General features: G+C 35.2%; 1 protein-coding gene across 1 annotated transcript; it reads left to right on the top strand.

The window, feature by feature from the left end:
• Positions 1-6,007: 6,007 nt before the first annotated feature.
• On the top strand, positions 6,008-6,943 carry LOC138398124 (olfactory receptor 4F15-like). Its single transcript, XM_069492340.1, has one exon. It carries the CDS (start codon positions 6,008-6,010, stop codon positions 6,941-6,943), a length of 936 nt encoding a protein of 311 aa, XP_069348441.1.
• The last annotated feature ends 13,228 nt before the right edge of the window (positions 6,944-20,171 follow it).

The raw sequence follows: 20,171 nt of genomic DNA, 5'->3' as shown, positions 1-20,171 counted from the left end.
GGAGTAAATCTGTCTGTGTTTCTTATCCTTTGAAGCTGCTGAGGATGAAACTTATACCTGCACAGGTAGGTAGGATACCAACTCTTTCATTCTCCAGCCTCAGTTCGCATAGTTATCCTCCCTTTTGTTTGCTCCCCACAATATATTTCTCTTTCTGTCTCCATTTTACTTTGTTAGCTCAATTAATTGAAAAATTTTCACTCATTTTTATTAATAATATCGTTCTGGTTTTATTCTTAAAGTTAAAATTGTGTTACAAGATGACCACAAAACATTATTCAAAAGCACTAGTATTTTTGAGAAAGTGATATGCGAAGTATTTTGAATCTTCCATCTCCTTTCTCTCTAAAAACTAGGATCGTAAAAATAAAAAGTAATGTCTGTGTATTGGTTATCCCATTCTATGGACACAAAAGGAAACAGTATACTACCTTTATTTTTACCAGAGGAATTCGATCATTGTTCCCAATCTGAATATCATCAAAATTATCATAATAGGTAACATTTATTTAGCATTTACTATATTCCAGAGCACTTTTCTTTATTTTTTCTTATTTCAACTCATTTAATCCTCAAAACAACCATATGAGGTGGTGATGCTTAATATCTGTCTTTTACAGATGAAGAAATGCAGGCACCAGTTTAGTAACACACCCTAGAACACACAGCTAGTAAATGGAGGATCTGAGGATGCAAACAGCTGGCTCCTATATCTGTGCTCTTACACATTGCATTATGCTGTGTTTTGGAAATTGCTGCTATATAAATTTTCCTTTTCCCTCCATCAGTTTTGAAATATTTTGTTTTTAAATAAGAAAAATAATAAATGGTACCTCTAAACATACAGTAAATCAAATTGGGGAAGAAGAAATTAGTATAAAATTATTTTAAATCCCACTACCTATATAAATTTTGAGTAAATCTTGAATATTTACTCATGCAAAATGCTATTTGGTTCCCCCAAAATAAAAAGATTTATACCCTATTTCCTTGATTTATTGATATTCTTTCCATGCTAATTAATATAGACTTAATAACCATTTGTAAAGTCTAAAGTCTACACTGTACTAATTTATCCATTTACTTAACTAAGTCTCTTATTTTTGAATAGTTCATTTGTTTGTTTCTACTTATAATCATAAGTAATACTCATAATTAATATAAAATAACTTTACAAATATATTTTCTTCAATTTGCTTGTTTATTTCTTTATAATTTATTCCATGAAATAGGATTACTATGTCACAGGTAAAAGATTGTTTACTTCTATTACTCTTTTGCCCTCTAGAGTGATTGCACATTTCACATTCCCATCAGCTGAGACTGAGAGGCACTGATTCCCCTATCCCACAGCAATAATAGGTTTAATCATTCTGTTCAGGAATTAATATAAAAAATGGAACCTACTTTCTAAATTTGGAGTAAACTTAGAAAGGACTTCTTAACCTCAAATTTTAAAAATTAACTCATGTATTTTATTAAAATTTTATAATTATTGTTTTGCATTTAAGCCTTCCAATCATCCAGCAGTTATTTTGCTGTAAAATGTAGATAACACACAGTTCAATATTTCCAATGTTGTGTTACATGTTTAACAACTTTTGAATACTATGACCTTTTAAGCAATCCTTCGTTCTTGTACATAATTATAATGCCTTCTTTATTATACACTAAATTTCCTAATATGTATCTAATTCTTGACTGTGTTTTTTGTTCCATTTTCTGTTCAATTTAGTCAAATTAATCATTGTCTAATTATCATAGGTTTATGATACATTCCAATTTCTTTTTCAGAAAGCATTCACTTCTCTCCTGCAACTGTTGTTATGTTTCCTTTTTCAAATTTCCCTGATTTTTTTTATTTTAAAATATTACAGGTGTACTAATAATTTTGGTTACATGAATCACTTTTATAATGCTTGAGTTATGATTATCTATTTTCCAGAAAGCATTCACTTCTCTCCCACAACTCTTATTAGGTTTCCTTTTTTTAAATTTCCCTCAGTTTTGACATTGACTTTTGCATCATTTTGTATTGTTTTGACAGATTTCCATTAGATGTTTAATGAGCACTGCAATTATCCTATGGATTAGTTCAGTGAGAATTGATATTTTTATGACTTGCAACCTTTTTTTTTTCTATTAGCATCATTTGATCCTAATTTCATTCAAGTTTTCAAATATATTATGAAAATTTGTTTTTTCAATAGAATGCCTACACAGCACATTTGTTACCTCTATAAATAACTTCTTTTTGTCATATTTTAACAGCTTATTGACTTTTTTATTTATTTAAATAATATTAGATTTAATATTACCATTTAATTATCTTAAGTTTTTGAGGTAGAGAACACCGTGATTTGCCAATCAATGATTGCAGCTTTGCTACCTCCTCTTTGATAGTATTACTTGATTTAATCTTCTTGCCTACTTTATAATATATTGTTGAATCCTAGTGTTAGCAGACTTCCTTCTTTATGTTCTTAATTTTAATGTTTCATCTATAATCAAAAGCTGACTGTTGGTTTAAAATTTCTATTGAAAGTACCTGGGGGATGGACATGCTTGAAGCTCTGACTTGGGTGGGGCAAAGGCAATATATGTAACCTAAACATTTGTACCCCTGTAATGTGCTGAAATAAAAAAAAAGTACCATGAATGAAAAATTCTTATACTTTGTATTTTACTAAGATTTTTACTAGGAATCAGTTTTGTGATTTATCCAGTAACTGTACAGTACATTCACTGTCTAAAATTTTTATGGAAATACCCTCTGAAATCAAATTATGCTATCTTCACTTGGAAATACGGAATGGGACTTCAAGAATTTTCCCTTGATAGACTCACCAAAGGATTTTAGTTAGAAAGTCACATGACCATACTTCATGTTTAGGTAGACAGGTCTGGAAGCAGAGTATAGAACAGTCTGGTCTTGGGGAAGAATGGAAGCAGAGATATCATTCAATAGCCTTTTCAATGGTCAGGTTGATAAAATATGGAAAATGGAAGCAAAAATGGCAATGGAAATGTAGAGGAAGAAACCAAATTAAGAAATATTAATATTTGAGAGTAAAAATTGTGCAACTGCGTTTCTCTATTTCCAAGTAAAGTTCAGAACCTTAGCGTCAGGAGCTACAATCCAGTTCTGACTGATGTATCTTTATGATCTTAATTAAGCAAGTTGCCTACTCTTTGGGCTTCAGTTTCCTTTTCTGTAAAAGAAGAGGATTATTTCATCTGGTGTTTAGTAGCTCTAAAATTTTTATGATTGTATTGAACCGACAGGAATATATTCAACCACAATAAAACCGAAGATATTTAGGGTTTAAAAAAAAAAATCACAATAAAAGTAGTAATACTGTAAAAAAAAAAAAAAAAAAAAAAAAATTGTGCAACTGTAGATATTGACAGAATGTGAAGGGAAGACAAGAGTGCCACAGAGGTCTACACTGGGCATCTGGGAGAATGATAATGGTATTTATTAAGGCATTAGAGTAGAGTAGATTGGAGTAAATTAGATAGATAGTAGATAAGATCATGAGTTCAGTTTTGATCAGTTAAATTGAAGGCGGAGATGGCACTCCTATTAGAATATACCATACATAGTTTGGGATACACAATTCAGGTTCAGGGATAAAGCTACAGGCTTAGAAGTCAATATACAGGCATTATACTAGCTTAAATGAGAAACTGACATTGAATTAAAAAAAGACTTGGGTCAGAACTCTGAGTTATGCCAAATATTAAATGTGAGCAGAGGACAATGATTGTGTCAGTAAAAGATACAGAGAAGAAGTTGGAAATGTAGGAGAACAATTATGGGAGAGCTGTCATAGAAATATTCAGATTGCATTCAGCTGCAATTAACAAAAAACCTGATTTATAGTGAGTCAAACAAACTGGAGGTTACTTTTCTACATTACAAGAAATCTGAAGAGAGATCATTGCTGGCTTTGGTTAAGTGGCTCAATATGCCATTAAGAACCCAGTTCCTTTTTAACTTTTTGCTGTTACTTTATGTATTTTAGAATTTCGTGCTTGCTTCACCTTATCATAACACTAACATTAAATAAAGGGAAAAATGGACTGGAAGAAAACCTCCACATGAAGGTTTGTCCTTTCATTTGAGAAGGAAAGTCCTACAGAGAAAATACTGGTTTACATCTCAGTGAACAATTCTGGGGCCATATGCCCTGTCTTAGGCAAATCCATAGCCAAGAATAATGGGATTATAGCAACTGGTTTAGAAAAATAATCCATCATGTTCTTGATTCAGAATAGAACTACTGTATCCTAAAACTATTTCAGGCCACTGCCTAAGCAAATGGAATTTCTGTTGTCAAAAAGTAGGAGGGGGGATTGCTTTATAGAAGCCAACAAGTCAAGGGTAGAGCGAATTACAGAAACCAGTTCCTAATAAAAAGTATCAAATCCTTCAGGGAGATCAAGCAAAATAAGATTTAAAAGTGATTATTATATAGGATATTGAGAATCAGAATTTTTTTTCTAAAAATGAAACCTGTGGAGGACATAATGTTTTAGCTTATTGAATGAACAGAAAGCAACGAATGATAGCCTTGCCAATGAAAAGTTGGAGAGAGTAAGTAGAATAGGACACAAAATTTAGGGATTTGATTTTTTGTTTTTTTCGTTTTTTTTTTTTTTGTTTTTTTTTTTTTTTGAGACAGAGCATCACTCGGTGTCCCTGGGTAGAGTGCAGTGTTGTGATTGTGGCTCACCACAAGCTCTAACTCCTGGGCTGTGAGCGATCCTTCTGCCTCAGCCTCCCAGGTTGCTGGGACCACAGGCGCCCACCACAACTCCTGGCTGGGTTTTGTGGTTTTGTGCATTTTTTTTTTTTGTATTTCTTTTTTATTCAGTATAGATGGGGTCTCACTCTTGCTCAGGCTGGCGTTGAACCACCAGAGCTCCAGCTATCCTCCCACCTTGGCCTCCCAGAGAGCTAGGATTACAGGTGTGAGCCACTTATAAAAGAATTTCACTATGTTAATAGTTTAAGGAAAGTAAAAGCTGAAGGAAGTTTAATTGATGGATATTTTGGGAAGATACGCTGTATACTTGAAGGGACTGGATTTGAAGAGCAGAGCACCATGGTTAAGAGCATGAATTTTAGTGTCCTAAAGTTCTGAATTCAAGTCCTTGATCATATACTTGATCCCCCCAAGACTTACTTTCTTGATATGTAAAATGGGTCTAATAAAACAATATGGTGGATTTTGTGAAGTTTAAATATTATGACATGCTAAGTACAGTGCCTTGCACAGAAAAATCACTTAATAAATGTTATCTATTAATATCATTGTTTAATCACCATAATTTACTTTCTAACAGGTATTGTCTTTGTATACAATAATACATTAAATACAGAAGTTAGGTTTATATAGAGATTATGATAATGAGTCATGAGTTAAACATTATGAATAGTCTCAATCTGTACAACTGACTTCCATGTTAAATTGTTCAAACAAAAACAAACCACACACACAAAGTGAAACAGGGTAAAAGTTATTACACATTTTGGGCCTGAAAATACTGATTCAAAGTAAGCAATTCAGTTAAGGAGAATTTACAAGTTAGTACAAGAGCATTAATATCTGAATAATTTCTGTCACCTGAGATTAAATTAGGGTGGGACAACACCTAGGTCAGTGGTCATGGAAAATGTCTAGAAATCCTTGAGAAGCAAAACAAAACAAAACCAAAGGCCTGATAATGGAATAAAAAGGGAAGTAACCCCATTTGCCTCCATTTAATATATTCATAATTTTCTTTTCTTTCTTGTTTATATAATCACTCTCCTAATCACCATACTTCTATTTCCCTTTTTTAAAATCCAATTCAATGATTTCTACAATAACTCTAGTGTATGTAACCCACAAAGAAAACTAGCAGGATAAATAGGAAATACACTTTAGTATCACTGATTCTGACTTCTCATCATTTTCTATCCTCAGGTGGTTTGAAATCAGCTCTTTTGCCCACATCAATGGATGGACTAAATGACTCCTTGGTTTCTGAGTTTGTGTTGCTGGGACTGTCTAGTTCTCAGAAAACTAAAGTTTTTCTCATTCTGGCATTCTCCTTGCTCTATTTAGGGATCATCCTGGGAAATCTCTTCATTGTGTTTTTGGTAATTGCTGATTCTCATCTACAGTCCCCTATGTACTTCCTGCTGGCCAACCTGTCCTTCAACGATGTGTGGGTTTCCTCTACCACCATTCCCAAGATGATCTCAGACCTTTCAAATGAGTACAGAATAATTTCTTTTCAAGGTTGTATGACTCAGATATGCTTCATCCACATCATGGGAGGAGTGGAGATGGTGCTGCTCATAGCCATGGCATTTGACAGGTACACGGCAATCTGTAAGCCTCTCCACTACTTGAATATTATGAGCCCTAAAAGATGTGTTTCCTTTGTAGTCACTGGCTGGGTAACTGGGGTGATCCATGCTATGTCTCAATTTGCTTTTGTTATAAACTTGCCTTTTTGTGGCCCTAATAAAGTAGACAGCTTTTACTGTGATTTTCCCAGGATCATAAAACTTGCTTGCACAGAGGGAGCCAAGTTTGAGTTCGTTGTTGCTGCCAACAGTGGGTTCATGAGCATGGGCACCTTCTTTCTGCTCATCCTTTCCTATATCTTCATTTTGGCCACTGTCTGGAAACGTTCTTCAGGAGACTTATCCAAGGCCTTTGTCACTTTGTCAGCTCACATCACCGTGGTTGTACTTTTTTTCACCCCATGCATGTTTCTCTATGTGTGGCCTTTCCCCACATCATCAATTGACAAATACCTGTTCATCGTTGACTTTGCTGTCACCCCTGCCTTGAATCCTGTCATCTATACATTAAGGAACAAAGATATGAAGATTGCAATGCAAAGATTGAGCAAACGTGGTCATTATGACAAATTTTGCTGACCAGATCTGTATTTGGAGCTCTAAAACTGTACATCCACCTACCTGTTGGACATTTCAACTCAGGCATCTTCCATTTAACATGATGTCCAGGCTAAACTGGACATGGCATCTACCTCATTAAGCAGATTTCTGCTACTTTTGTACAGCATTTATTTAATTGTCTTTACTACCATAGGAAATGTGTATCTACTGTAATATGGGTTATTTTAGTGGACAGCAGCATCATTCATAAGCATTATTTCATGATTTAAATTGTAATCATTTTGACCATAAGAAATGACATATTGATATCTCCCCTTTTTCCTGTAAGTTTCTCTCAACTGAAAATTTGTTTTGGCAAATGTCAGAAATCATCATATAGAATAGTTATACATGTAGGAGTAGTACCTTTACTTAATTTTAGGTTGCATTGTCAGATGAAGACCCAAACACAAACTTTGCAAGTAGTTCATTTGGAAGCTGATTTTTGAAAGCATCAGTAAGTGGGGAAGTGATACTGAGAAGTGAAAGACTTTTATGTTGATAAACATAACTGGGATGCAAGCCTACTGTGGCCCCAAGTGACTCTGTAGATTCTGTGATTTAGGATTATCTCAATTGAAAAGCAAGACATATAGATTTTTTTCATTTTTAGAGGGTACATTAACTCCTTGGCATGTCCAAACTGTCCCACACAGAACACTGTGCATGTTAGGAAGCCAGAGACAAGCTGGAAAATAGACTTTCAGGTGCTGGCAATAGACAATCATCTCCTTGTTTGGAAATGATAAATGCCAAGGTTGATTCACCGTTTAAAGACATTTAGGCCCCACTTAATTTTACTTCATCCTGTCACAGGTTCTTTAAAGTGGTGTCTATTCACAATTTCACAAACACACATATACGCAAGATTTAAAACACCAGAGAGTGCAGTAAGCTACAGCAGCATTTTCACTTCTAATTGACAGTCACCATCTCCTCCCTTATTAGTCATTCTAAATTTTCCTCGTCCTCAGGTAGTACTTCTGCAGACCTAGGGTGCTAGCCAAGTGAGCTGGCCCAGTCCATTTATGAGAAGTTTGAGTTCTTGGTAAGAACGTTCTTGCCAGTCTATTGCTGCTACAATTTTCCTTTTACAGTTTTCATCAATCATGAAACTACTGGGTGGTGGTGCTTAGTTAGATTCCTAGTTTTAGGCAAACTCTTCACTTCATTACCCTCTCTTTATCCAATATGGGATAAAAATGAGGTAATCCATTTTCTGCCTGCTCGTCCTCCACCAATATAAGGAACCCCAAATAACATGAAAACAGCTAAAAATTTTAGATTTAGTATAATCTATACTGTGTCTCTCCACTCTAGTAGATCCTAAAATTTTAGGAACAGAAAACAGAACTGCACAAGGTCACTAAGATTTGAGGCAATAAATGCTACTCTTTTCTGTATCCCTTGCTTTACAGAGTACATGTTTTATTCACAGGAAACATATGACCATTGAAAGGTTATTGGTTCAAAGCATGTATCTTTTTTTTTTTTATTTTATTTTTTTTTCAATTTAGTTTTACAGAATCAAAGAGTCTCACAGTATATCTTGTTAGATACAGTATGTCCTCATAATGTATACATTATTTCTTGTACAATGATATGAAATAATATGGGAAATATTCATGATAAATTATTAAGTGAACAGTGCAAGTTAAAAACAATAGTTTCATATTTTTTTCCCCACCCCCCCTTTCCCGAGTCAGCACCTTCAAGTGTTACCACTCCCCAAACGGTGTGCAATGCACTCATTGTGTAGGCATACCCCCATCCCCTCCCCCACCCCCCACCTCAGTCTGATGTCCAATTGGTGTCATTCCCAGATTTGTGTTTAGGTGATGATCAGGGAAACCAATTTTCTGGTGAGTACATGTGATGCTTGTTTTTCCATTCTTGGGATACTTCACTTAATATAATGGGTTCCAACTCTCTCCAGGAGAACCATAGAGATGTCGTATCTTCATCATTCCTTATAGCTGAGTAATATTCCATGGTATACATATACCACAGTTTACTAATCCAATCATGTATTGATGGGCATTTGGGTTGTTTCCACATCTTTGCTATTGTGAATTGTGCTGCTATAAACATTTGGGTACACGTGCCTTTGTTACAGAATGACCTTTTTTCCTTTGGGTATATGCCCAGTAATGGGATTGCTGGGTCAAATGGCAGGTCTACTTGAATCTGTTTAAGATACCTCCATAATGCTTTCCACAGGGGTTGCACTAGTTTGCAGTCCCACCAGCAGTGTATTAGTGTTCCTGTCTCTCCACACCCACGCCAACATGTGTTGTTTTGGGTTTTTTTGATAAAGGCCATTCTCACTGGGGTTAAGTGATATCTCATTGTGGTTTTGATTTGCATTTCCCTGATGATTAGAGATGTTGAACACTTTTTCATATGTTTGTTAGCCATTTTTATATCTTCTTTTGAAAAATTTCTATTCATGTCCTTTGCCCACTTTTTGATAGGGTTGCTTGATTTTTTCTTGCTGATTTTCCTGAGTTCTAAATAGATTCTTGTTATCAGTCCTTTATCTGATGTGTAGTATGCAAAAATTTTTTCCCATTCTGTAGGTGATCTGTTTATTCTCTGGACTGTTTCTTTGGCTGTGCAGAAGCTTTTTAGTTTAATCATGTCCCATTCATTTATTTTTGTTGCTGCTGTGATTGCCTTGGGGGTCTTCTTCATAAATTCTCTGCCTAGGCCAATGTCTGTAAGAGTCTTTCCTACATTTTCTTCTAGAATTCAACAAATGGTGCTGGGAGAATTGGTTAGCCACTTGCAGAAGACTGAAACAGGACCCACAGCTTTCACCTCTCACAAAAATCAAATCACGGTGGATAACAGACTTAAACCTTAGGCGTGATACAATCAAAGCATGTATCTTAAAGCACAGATTCCAACTTTGTAGACTACTCTCTTTAAGGTGGTATCTCAGTTGCAATTTTAAAAGGCTATTCCAGTATTCCAGCAGATTGACTACTCTCAGTTGTTGCAGTATATGGTAGGATCAGTGGGTTCCCTAGTTTTGTGTGCTTTTGTGAACTTTCTTTGCCACAAAGTAGAAACCCTGGGTCTAAGGAAATATTATGCAAGATTTCGTTTTGGAAATTACCCTACGAACTCATGGATAGAGGTGCTGAAAAGTACTGAAAGAAAGATAAACCATCCTCAGAATATATATTAATCCCAGTAAGGACAAATCTCTGTCTTCTCCAGTTCAGGAGGGGTTCAATGTAAGCTACCATCCTCAAGTGATTGATTTCAGTACTCAAAAGGTGATATCATCTCAAGGATCTACCTGTGCTACTGACAGAGCAAGGCCTTACATTGACATTAACCAGCAAAAGCCTGAGTAAGATGCCCACTCTGTGGATCCCATGGATAAGCTTCCTTTCCACCATAGTATCATCTTCATTCATGATGCATTGTACAAGTACTAGCTTGGCTGAGGAGAGGCAAACAATCATTTACCTGTTCAATTAACTAGTTAAACACTTTATACCTAGCACAGGATTCTCTATATTAAATTATCATTGTTCAAATAAATTGTGTGGTTTCTGTCTCCTGGCTAACACCTAACATGTTCTACTCCTAGAAAAAAAGAAGAAGAAATCTCTAAATGGTTCCATCAGGGAATTCTTCCAAACATTTAGGAATAGAAAGAATTCTTTTTTTATCATCCTTATTTTATTGATGAGAAAACAGAAGCATGGAGAGGTTAAACAATTTCCCCAAGGCCACACATATATAGAAAGCATTCTTAAATAAACTCCTTTAGAAATACATAAAAAGAACAAATGATTTATATGGTTAAGATGAAATAAAGGGTCTGAATGTCAAATAGCACAAGAATCAGAGTTTTTACTCAGTTTCAAACTTCTGTAATAATTCAGAAGACCAGAGATAGGTAGTAAAACAGAAGTCTGAAACTGAAAACATAATTCAGGTTCTTTCTCATTTGCATTGGGATGTGTGCTCTGACCCAGATAAAAAATTCAGGTCTCCAATGATGCATGAAAGGTATCACTTACCAAAAAGAGAGTTATTTTAGTCATAAAATATTGCCCTTTATACTCAAATAATTATAGAGCTGACATTAATATTTTCCTGTGGGTTATGTCCCACAAAGCATAAACTCCTGGTTCACATGAACAAACTAAAAGGACCAGGTGATAACTACTGATAACAGCCCATTATCAATTTTCTAATAAATCCCATTAGGAGAATATCCAATTATTACATTTTTATAGAGATTTGACCACATCATTTTCTTCCTGCTATTTGCATTCATTCTTTTCTCTCTCTCTCTCTCTCTCTCTATCTCCATGAAACAGAGGATGAGTTACAGACCAGTGATTAATACTTCCCTTACAATAAACAGAATAGTTAGTTAAAAGGACAAAAACATTATAAGAAAGGAAAATTACAAGCCAATTTCTCCTTTCAACACATATACAAAAATCTAAAAAATAATAACAAACCAAAACTAGTAATTTACAAAGAGGATAATATATCATGGTAAGTTGGCTTTATTCCCAGAATGGAAGAGTGTTTTAACATTTGCAAATCAATGAAAGGAATTCACCATGTTAAGGATAGGAAGAAGAAAAACCACACAAACATCTTGATAGATACAGAAAAAGCATTTGAAAAAATTCAATGTCCATTCTCAATAAGACTTTCAGCAAAGCCCTAGCAAACTAGGGAAAAGTGTATTGGGTTGAATAGTGTCTCCCAAAAATCCATGTCCCAGAACCCCAGAATGTGACCTTATTTGGAAATAGGGTCTTGGTAAATGTAATTAAGATAAAGATCAAGATGAGATCATACTGAATTAGGGTAGATCCTATACAATGTGTGTCCTTATAAGCGACACAGAAAAAAAAAAAAAAAAAAACCAGAGACACAGGGAAGAAGCCCATGTGAAGACAGAGGTAGAAATTGGAGTCATGTTGTCATGAGCCAAGGAATGCCAGAAGTCACCAGGAGCTGGAAGAGGCAAAGAAATGTTCTCCCCTAGGGTATTTAAAGGGAGTGTGACCATGTCAATACCTTGATTTCAGATTTCTGGCCTCCAGAACTATGAGAGAATAAATTCTAGCCTTTTTGAATGTCACCAAGTTTGTGGTAATTTGTTATGGCAGCCCTGGGCAACTAATAAAGAAGGAAACTCATTCTGATGAATGGTATTTACACAATAGCTACAGGGCACAATGCAGGTAATGTAAAATAGGACTTTCCCCGAGATCAGAACTGTATCTGCATTCTTCCTATAACTATTTCTATTTTACATTTTAATGAAGGATCTTGCCAGCAAACTAAGGCAAGAAAACTAAATAAAATATATAGAGAATGAAAGTTATAAATAAAGCTGGCATTCTTCATAGACAACATTGACATGTACTAGTTAATTATTTTCCTATGGGCTCCTATAACACACCCTACCCTTTATAATAGTACTTAGCACACTATTGCCTCTTTCATTTTTGTTCTTTCAATATATGGTAAAATAAATGGGTGTGGAAATTGTTGGGAAGCACAATAAGATATAAAATTAGTTTTATAGTGTTTTAAAGCAAAAGGATATAAGCAAAGAAAATGGAGCTTCTATTAAAGCAAAACCAAAAGGACAAGATTTTCAAATAAAAAAGACCATATGATTCTCTCAATAGACACAGAAAAAGCTTTTTTTTTTTTTATTTATTTTTTTATTTTTTTGTTTGTTTTTCAGCTCATTAAGGGGGTACAAAAGATCAGGCTATATACAATGCCCATGCCTCCCTATCCCCCCGAGTCTGAGCTTTAGTTGTGTCCATTCCCTAGACAGTACACATCACTCTCATCATGTAGGTGTGCACTCCTCCCCTCCCCCCACCCCATCCCCCCCAGTCAGAACTTCAATCGTGTCCATTCCCCAGGCAGTGCGCATCGCACTCATCAAGTAGGTATACACCCATCCCCTCTACCCAGCCCCGACCTCTGTCCAATACCCAATTGGTGTGAATCCCAAATGTGCACTCAGGGAAACCAGTTTGCTGGTGAGTACATGTGGTGCTTGTTTTTCCATTCTTGGGATACTTCACTTAATAGAATGGGTTCCAGCTCACTCCAGGAGAACCAAAGAGATGCCTTATCGCCATCATTTCTAATAGCTGAGTAATATTCCATGGTATACATATACCACATTTTGCTAATCCATTCATGAATCGATGGGCATTTGGGTTGTTTCCACATCTTTGCGATTGTGAATTGTGCTGCTATAAACATTCAGGTGCAGGTGTCTTTTTTATAGAATGACTTTTGTTCTTCTGGGTAGATGCCCAGTAATGGGATTGCTGGATCGAATGGTAGGTCGACTTGAATCTGTTTAAGGTATCTCCACATTGCAAAATCCAGCACATTTTTATAATAAAAACCCTTAACAAAATAGGCATAGATGGGACATTCCTTAAAATTATTAAGGTCATATGTGATAAACCCACAGCCAGTATCATATTGAATGGGGAAAAATTGAAAGCATTCCCACTTAGAACTAGAACCAGACAAGGTTGCCCACTATCTCCACTTCTACTCAACATAGTGCTGGAAGTCCTTGCCATAGCCGTCAGACAAGAGAAAGGAATTAAGGTGTCCGAATGGAGACAGAAGAGGTCAAACTCTCACTCTTTGCTGATGATATGCTATTATACCTAGAAAATCCCAAGGATTCAACCAAGAGACTCCTGGAATTGATAAACAAACTCAGTAAAGTCTCAGGATACAAAATTAATGGACACAAATCAGTGACATTCATATACACCAATAACAGCCAAGCCAAAAATCAAATCAAAGATGCAACACCTTTCACAATAGTATCAAAGAAAACTAAATATTTAGGAATATATTTAATGAAGGAGGTGAGAGATATTTATAGGCAGAACTACGAAGACACTGAGAAGAGAAATTGTAGATGATGTGCACAGATGGAATACTCTACCATACTCATGGATTGGTAGAATAAATATTGTTAAAATGTCCAGTCTACCTAAAGTGATCTACAGAATTAATGCAATCCCTATCAAAATTCCACCATCATTCTTTACAGATTTAGAAAAAATAATTCTAACGCTTTGTCTGGAACCAGAGAAGACCTCGTATTGGCAAAGCAATCTTAAATAAAAAGAACAAATTGGGAGGCATCAGTCTTTCAGACTTCAGTATCCACTAACAAGGCTAGAGTAACCAAAACAGCATGGTACTGGCACAAGAACAGAGATATAGGCCTTTGGAATAGGACAGAGATCCCAGATATAAAACCATCCTCATATTGTCATCTAATGTTCGACAAAGCAGATAAAAGTATACATTGGGGAAAAGAATCTCTATTCAATGAGTGGTGCTGGGAAAACCGGATATCCACATGCAAAAGATTGAAACTGGATCCCCACCTCTCACCTCTCACGAAAATCAACTCACGGTGGATAACAGACTTAAACCTAAGGCGTGAAACCTTAAGAATTCTGGAAAAAAATGTGGGGAAGACTCTTTGAGACATTGGCCTAGGTGAAGAATTTATGAAGAAGACCCCCAGAGCAATCACAGCAGCAACAAAAATAAACAAATGGGACCTGATCAAATTAAAAAGCTTCTGCACAGCCAAGGAAACTGTCCTTAGAGCGAATAGACAGCCTACAGAATGGGAGAAAATATTTGCTTTCTACACATCTGATAAAGGGCTGATAAGAATCTATAAAGAACTTAAGAAAATCAACAAGAAAAAAATCAAACAACCCCATCAATAAATGAGCAAAGGACATGAACAGAAACTTTCAAAAGAAGACAGAATAATGGCCAGCAAACATATAAGAAAGTGCTCAACATCTCTAATCATTAGGGAAATGCAGATCAAAACTAACTCCAGGGAGAATTGCCTCTATCAAAAAGTCCCAAAATAACAAATGCTGGCGTGGATGTGGAGAGATTGGAACACTCTTACCTTGCTGATGAGACTGCAAATTAGTACAACCCTGTGGAAAGTAATTTGGAAATACCTCAAAGAGCTAAAAATAGAAATACCATTTGATCCAGCAATCCCACTACTAGGCATCTATCCAAAGGGAAAAAAGACATTGTATAATAAAGACAACTGCACTCAAATGTTTATAGCAGCACAATTCACAATTGTAAATATGTGGAAACAACCCAAATGCCCATCAATACATGAGTGAATTAATAAAACGTGGTATATGTACAGGATGGAGTACCACTCAGCCATAAAAAAACAGTGAACTACCTATCATATTATCCTGGATGGAGATGGAAGGAGCCCATTATTCTAAGTGAATTATCACAAGAATGGAAAAACAAGCACCACATGTACTCACCATAAAATTGGTACTAATTGATCAACACTTATGTGCACATATGGAAATAACATTCATCAGGTGTCGGGCAGGTGGTGAGGGGAGGAGGGGATGGGTAAATTCAAACCTAATTGGTGCAGTAGCATTGTCTGGGGATGGGCACACTTGTCAGGCAGTGTAAAGGCAATTTATATAACCAAAGTGTTTGTACCCCAGTAATACTCTGAAATTATAAAAAAAAGTCAATTAGATCTTTAAACTAACCAAAAAAAAAAAAAAAGAAAGGAAAGTTCTTTACTGTGAGTTAGGCAGAATTCTTAGATAAGACACCAAAAGCATAATCCATTTGAAAAATGATAAAATGAACTACATCAAAACTAGAAACTTTTGTGATTCGAAATAAAACTCTGGAAAAAATTATCAGAGCACAAAATCACTTATTATCACATTAAACTGCTCAATTTTCCTGAACTCTTATCGGCAAATCATGATAATTTACCCTTGGGAAAAACAGTGTGCACCAAAGACCTGGTTTCCTTTAGAAGCAATTATGGACTACATCCAGTCCTGCTACCCAGTCCTGCTAATTGACTTTCTTCCTAATGGTCTGAACTATTTATAATTTTTTGTCTTAAGAAAGGTTGTGATTCAAAAAGGGTGGTAACCTTTATGTGTGTCTCAATTTCTTGAAGTTGCTGCTGAGTGAAACCTAAGCCTGAGCAGGTATGTAAGAAATCTGCTTTTTAACTCCCTAGCAAGTGTAATAGTTACGTTGCTCCCTCTCCTTTTTATTCTTTTTGTTCCCAAATCTCCTATTTGAATGAGTTTCACTCATATTGTTATATATCCTTCTGGTTACATTTTCATAATTTCAACTGTATCATGAGATGAATTTCTCTTCAAAGAGCCATTATCTTTATTAAACTGATATGTAATGAGTCTTCATTTTCCTATCCATTTTCTCTCTGAAACTAGAATCATGGAAATAAAAAGTTATATCTAAGTCTTGGCTATTTCAGCTGAGCACAATCTGGCAGACCAAGCTATCTCTGTGTTTGGACAGAATTGAATGACCATGTTTTAAAAATCATAATTATTTTTTAAGAAAAGACTTGTTGAGTACTTATTATGTGCCAGGCCATGCTCTCATGTTTTCCATCTATTAACTCATTTAATTATCAGAACAACACTATGAGGAAAGTACTATTATTGACCCTATTTTACAGATGAACAAATTGAGGGACAGAGAAGTGAAGCAACTCACCCAAGGACATATAACTCATAAATCGAGGCGATGGAGAGTCGAACCCAGGTAGTCTGGCCCCAGAATCTGTGCTCTAAGCCACTACGCTATGCTGCTGTTTATGAAATTATTCATGTCATTTTCCTATTTCCTCTAATTTTAAAATTTCTTTTAAAATTAAAAAAAACCTATAAATATTCCTTGTAAAAATATAGAAAATATGAATGCATATTTAGAAAAAATATAAAATCATCTAAAAATTCCACAACCTAGAGACATTGTGGTATAAAGTAAAAATATTTCCATATACATTTACTTTAAATTTATAGTGTCTTTTTTAACTTAATGAAGTATTGTATACATATTTTCACGTTATTTTATCTTAAGTTTTGTATTTATTCATGTTTTATCAAAAAAATATTGTGTCATAAGTTCAAATATATTTAAAAATTCTCTTCTTTATTCATATAGCAAATTACTTTTCTTAGGAGATCTGATGATAAAAATTACACAATCACTTTGAATTGCTGAGTCTTTCCAAATATCTGGTGACATTTTCCTGTTCTGCAATATTTACATAAAATACTTTATGATAGTTACTCAACTGTAATTTCAGAAAATGGTTAGATACTCTGTAGTGCCTCTACACATGTTGCTCAAGGCAGAAAAAAAATCTTTCTCTAGTTTTATTTCATTAGATTTAGGATCTAGTTGGGAATGTGAAATGCTGAGGTCACTCTGAGAGGACAGTCATAAAACAGGGCAGTCCCTGACTTCCAGATTGGTTTGTGTTCCCTTATCGGTGTGCAGGTATAAGTTAGTTGAATTCCCGAAGTCAGTTGGTGGAGATTTATTCTCTACCAAATCCCCCACAAGGGCTTCTTGGACATTTATTTTGTTCAATATGTCTTTTTGAACTTCCTACTATGAATGTTAATGAGACTATATATTAGTGCATATATTGTGCTAGAAATTGTGCTAAGTATTGGGGCATACAAATTCACTAAAAGCACCTTTTCTCAAAGAGATCATAATAGAAAATGAAGAAGAAACATACAAGAAATTATAACATACTTTATTATAAAAATGTAAAAGATATAAAAATAGTTCATAGAGAGAAGTTATTTACCCTGCTTGGCGTCTTCAATAAATATTTCAGAGGAGGTGATATTTGATCCATGTCTTGAAGGATAAAAGAAAGGGAAGTAACATTTGTGTAAGAATGTTGCCTATGTTATCTCAAGTACTCACAGAATCAAGAGAAGTAAGTTATACTTCTCACATTTAATGGACAAATAAACACTATCAGTACCATTTAGTAGCCAGCTCACATATACATAGCTCTAAAGTGGCAGAGTGGTATGGCAACCAAAGTCTATTGGGCCTTAAAGCCAATGATGATTTCACTTTGTAATGACCAAGAATAAGACAGGCAAGAGCATATGCAAAGGCAGAAATATACTAAAAAATATAGTAAATAATGTTCAGTTCATGAGAGGTTTTATGTGATATCCTTTGAATTTCAAATATTCTTTCTGATAAAACCTAAAGTGTAAATAAGAGAGTAAGATCATCTCTCAAAGCTCAACCTAAAGGTTGCTGCACTTTTAGGCATCACATTAATACTGAATGCAGGAATAAAAAGGTCAAGAAAAGAGCCTTCTCCAAAGAAAGCTTTTTATTTTAATCTGGGAAAGAAAACTTTTCACATTGTTCTACATTCACTAATCATATCTAGATTTCATGCCCTTTATAAGCAAATCCATGTACAAGTAAAATTAGATTAGCATCTTATACCCTGGGGCTAGAATAGGGGCTATTTTCCCTCCAAACTGGGAGATCTCTACCAAATACCCAAACAGATAGGGGTTCTATTAGTAGGAAGTGGGCATGAAAAAGACCTTGGGATCAGCAACATGTATTACAGCCAATTCTTAAAAACAGAGTACCAAATTTAGAGAATAAGTAATTAAGATAATGACTGAAAAGTCATTATTGTATGTGATATTTTTATATGTGGAAAATTGTGTGTCATATCCCTGAAAAATTCTCTACAATGATTTTCTGGAGTTGAAGCTAGATTATTTTGGCTTATCCAATAAAGGAAATGTATAAGATAAACTTACATGCTAAGAGTTTGAGAGAAAAAAGGAAAATCAGAACAGGAAATCCACTCCTGATAGATTTGATTTTCGATAACAGAGATTCTATGTGCAACAGCTCAAGGGAAGTGAAAAGTTGAAGAGGAGGGAGAAAAGTTATTTGATACATTAAGATCCTTGGGGAAATCTAGTGTATACTTGGATGTGCTGGCCTTGAAGAGCACAGTGCCGTGGTTAGAAGCATGCGAACTTGCATTCAGAAGTTTTACAGCCTGGATACAAGTCCCAGCTTTGCCATTTCATTTTTCTGAGGCTCAATTTCTATGTTTCCTCATTTTCTGAGAGAAAATAAAACTGAACCTATCTATAGAGTCATTAGGAGATTTAGAAGAGATAATGTGTGCTTAACTCAATGCCCTGAATGTAGGAGGCACTCAATAAATGCTATCTATGATTATTATCATTGATTAATTATCAATTGATATCTTTGATTAATTATAATTGTTATATTTACTATTCTTTATCATTGGATATTCAATAATTTATTTTTAATTGCCCACTAATTAACTCATTTATTACTAACAAAAATGGTCATGGACCAGAGATGATATTATGTTATGAACCAACTATTATTTTCAGGTCCTGTGTACCTGAGTTCAATTTAAGTTTTAAAAGCTCCAGGTAAGGAGTGAGGGGATATATTCCAGTACTCTTGACCTGGTACTTTTTTTTTTTTTTTTTTTTTGAGACAGAGTCTCACCCTGTTGCCCAGGCTAGAGTGCCATGGTGTCAGCTTAGTTCACAGCAACCTCAAACTCCTAGGCCCAAGCCATCCTTCTGCCTCAGCCTCCTGAGTAGCTGGGACTACAGCCATGTGCCACCATGCCCAGCTAATTTTTTTCTATATATTTTTAGTTGGCCCGCTAATTTCTTTCTATTTTTAGCAGAAATGGGGTCTCGCTCTTGCTCAGGCTGGTCTCGAACTCCTAACCTCGAGTGATCCTCCCGCCTCGGTCTCCTAGAGTGCTAGGATTACAGGCGTGAGCCACCACACCCGGCTGTCCTGGTACTCTTTATAAATCTAGTGAAATAAGAGAATATGAATGGCCTGAGACAGATGCTGATAAAAGAATATACAATTAATATGAAAGTATTAATAGTGGTATGGCAGAAAAGACAGCATTTATTTTGGTGGGAGAACACCTAGGGAAGTGGTAAGGGAAATGATCCAGAAGTCATTTAGAGAAAGGAAAAGAAGTTTATGGGAGGAAAATTGAAGTACCCCTTTTGGGTCTATGTGCAAAATTTATAGTCACGTTCTTTTTCTCAAGAATCCCTTCATATGATAAATTTGTTACTAGTCTTATTTCTTCCATGTTCTTTTTTTTACCCCTAATTATACCTAACTTAATTAGCAAGGCACATAGGTAATCTATATTTGTTCCAATGATACTTATTCCTTTTAATTTTTATCCTCAGGTCACTTGAATATCAACTCTTCTGTCCAGTCA

Source organism: Eulemur rufifrons, chromosome 2 (assembly GCF_041146395.1).
Source record: "Eulemur rufifrons isolate Redbay chromosome 2, OSU_ERuf_1, whole genome shotgun sequence".
NCBI lineage: Eukaryota > Metazoa > Chordata > Mammalia > Primates > Lemuridae > Eulemur > Eulemur rufifrons.
This window is presented reverse-complemented; position numbering and strand designations above follow the sequence as displayed.

What these genes read in the sequence shown, in the direction of transcription:
- LOC138398124 (XM_069492340.1), top strand. Translation starts at nt 6,008, where the DNA reads ATGGATGGACTAAATGACTCCTTGGTTTCTGAGTTTGTGTTGCTGGGA.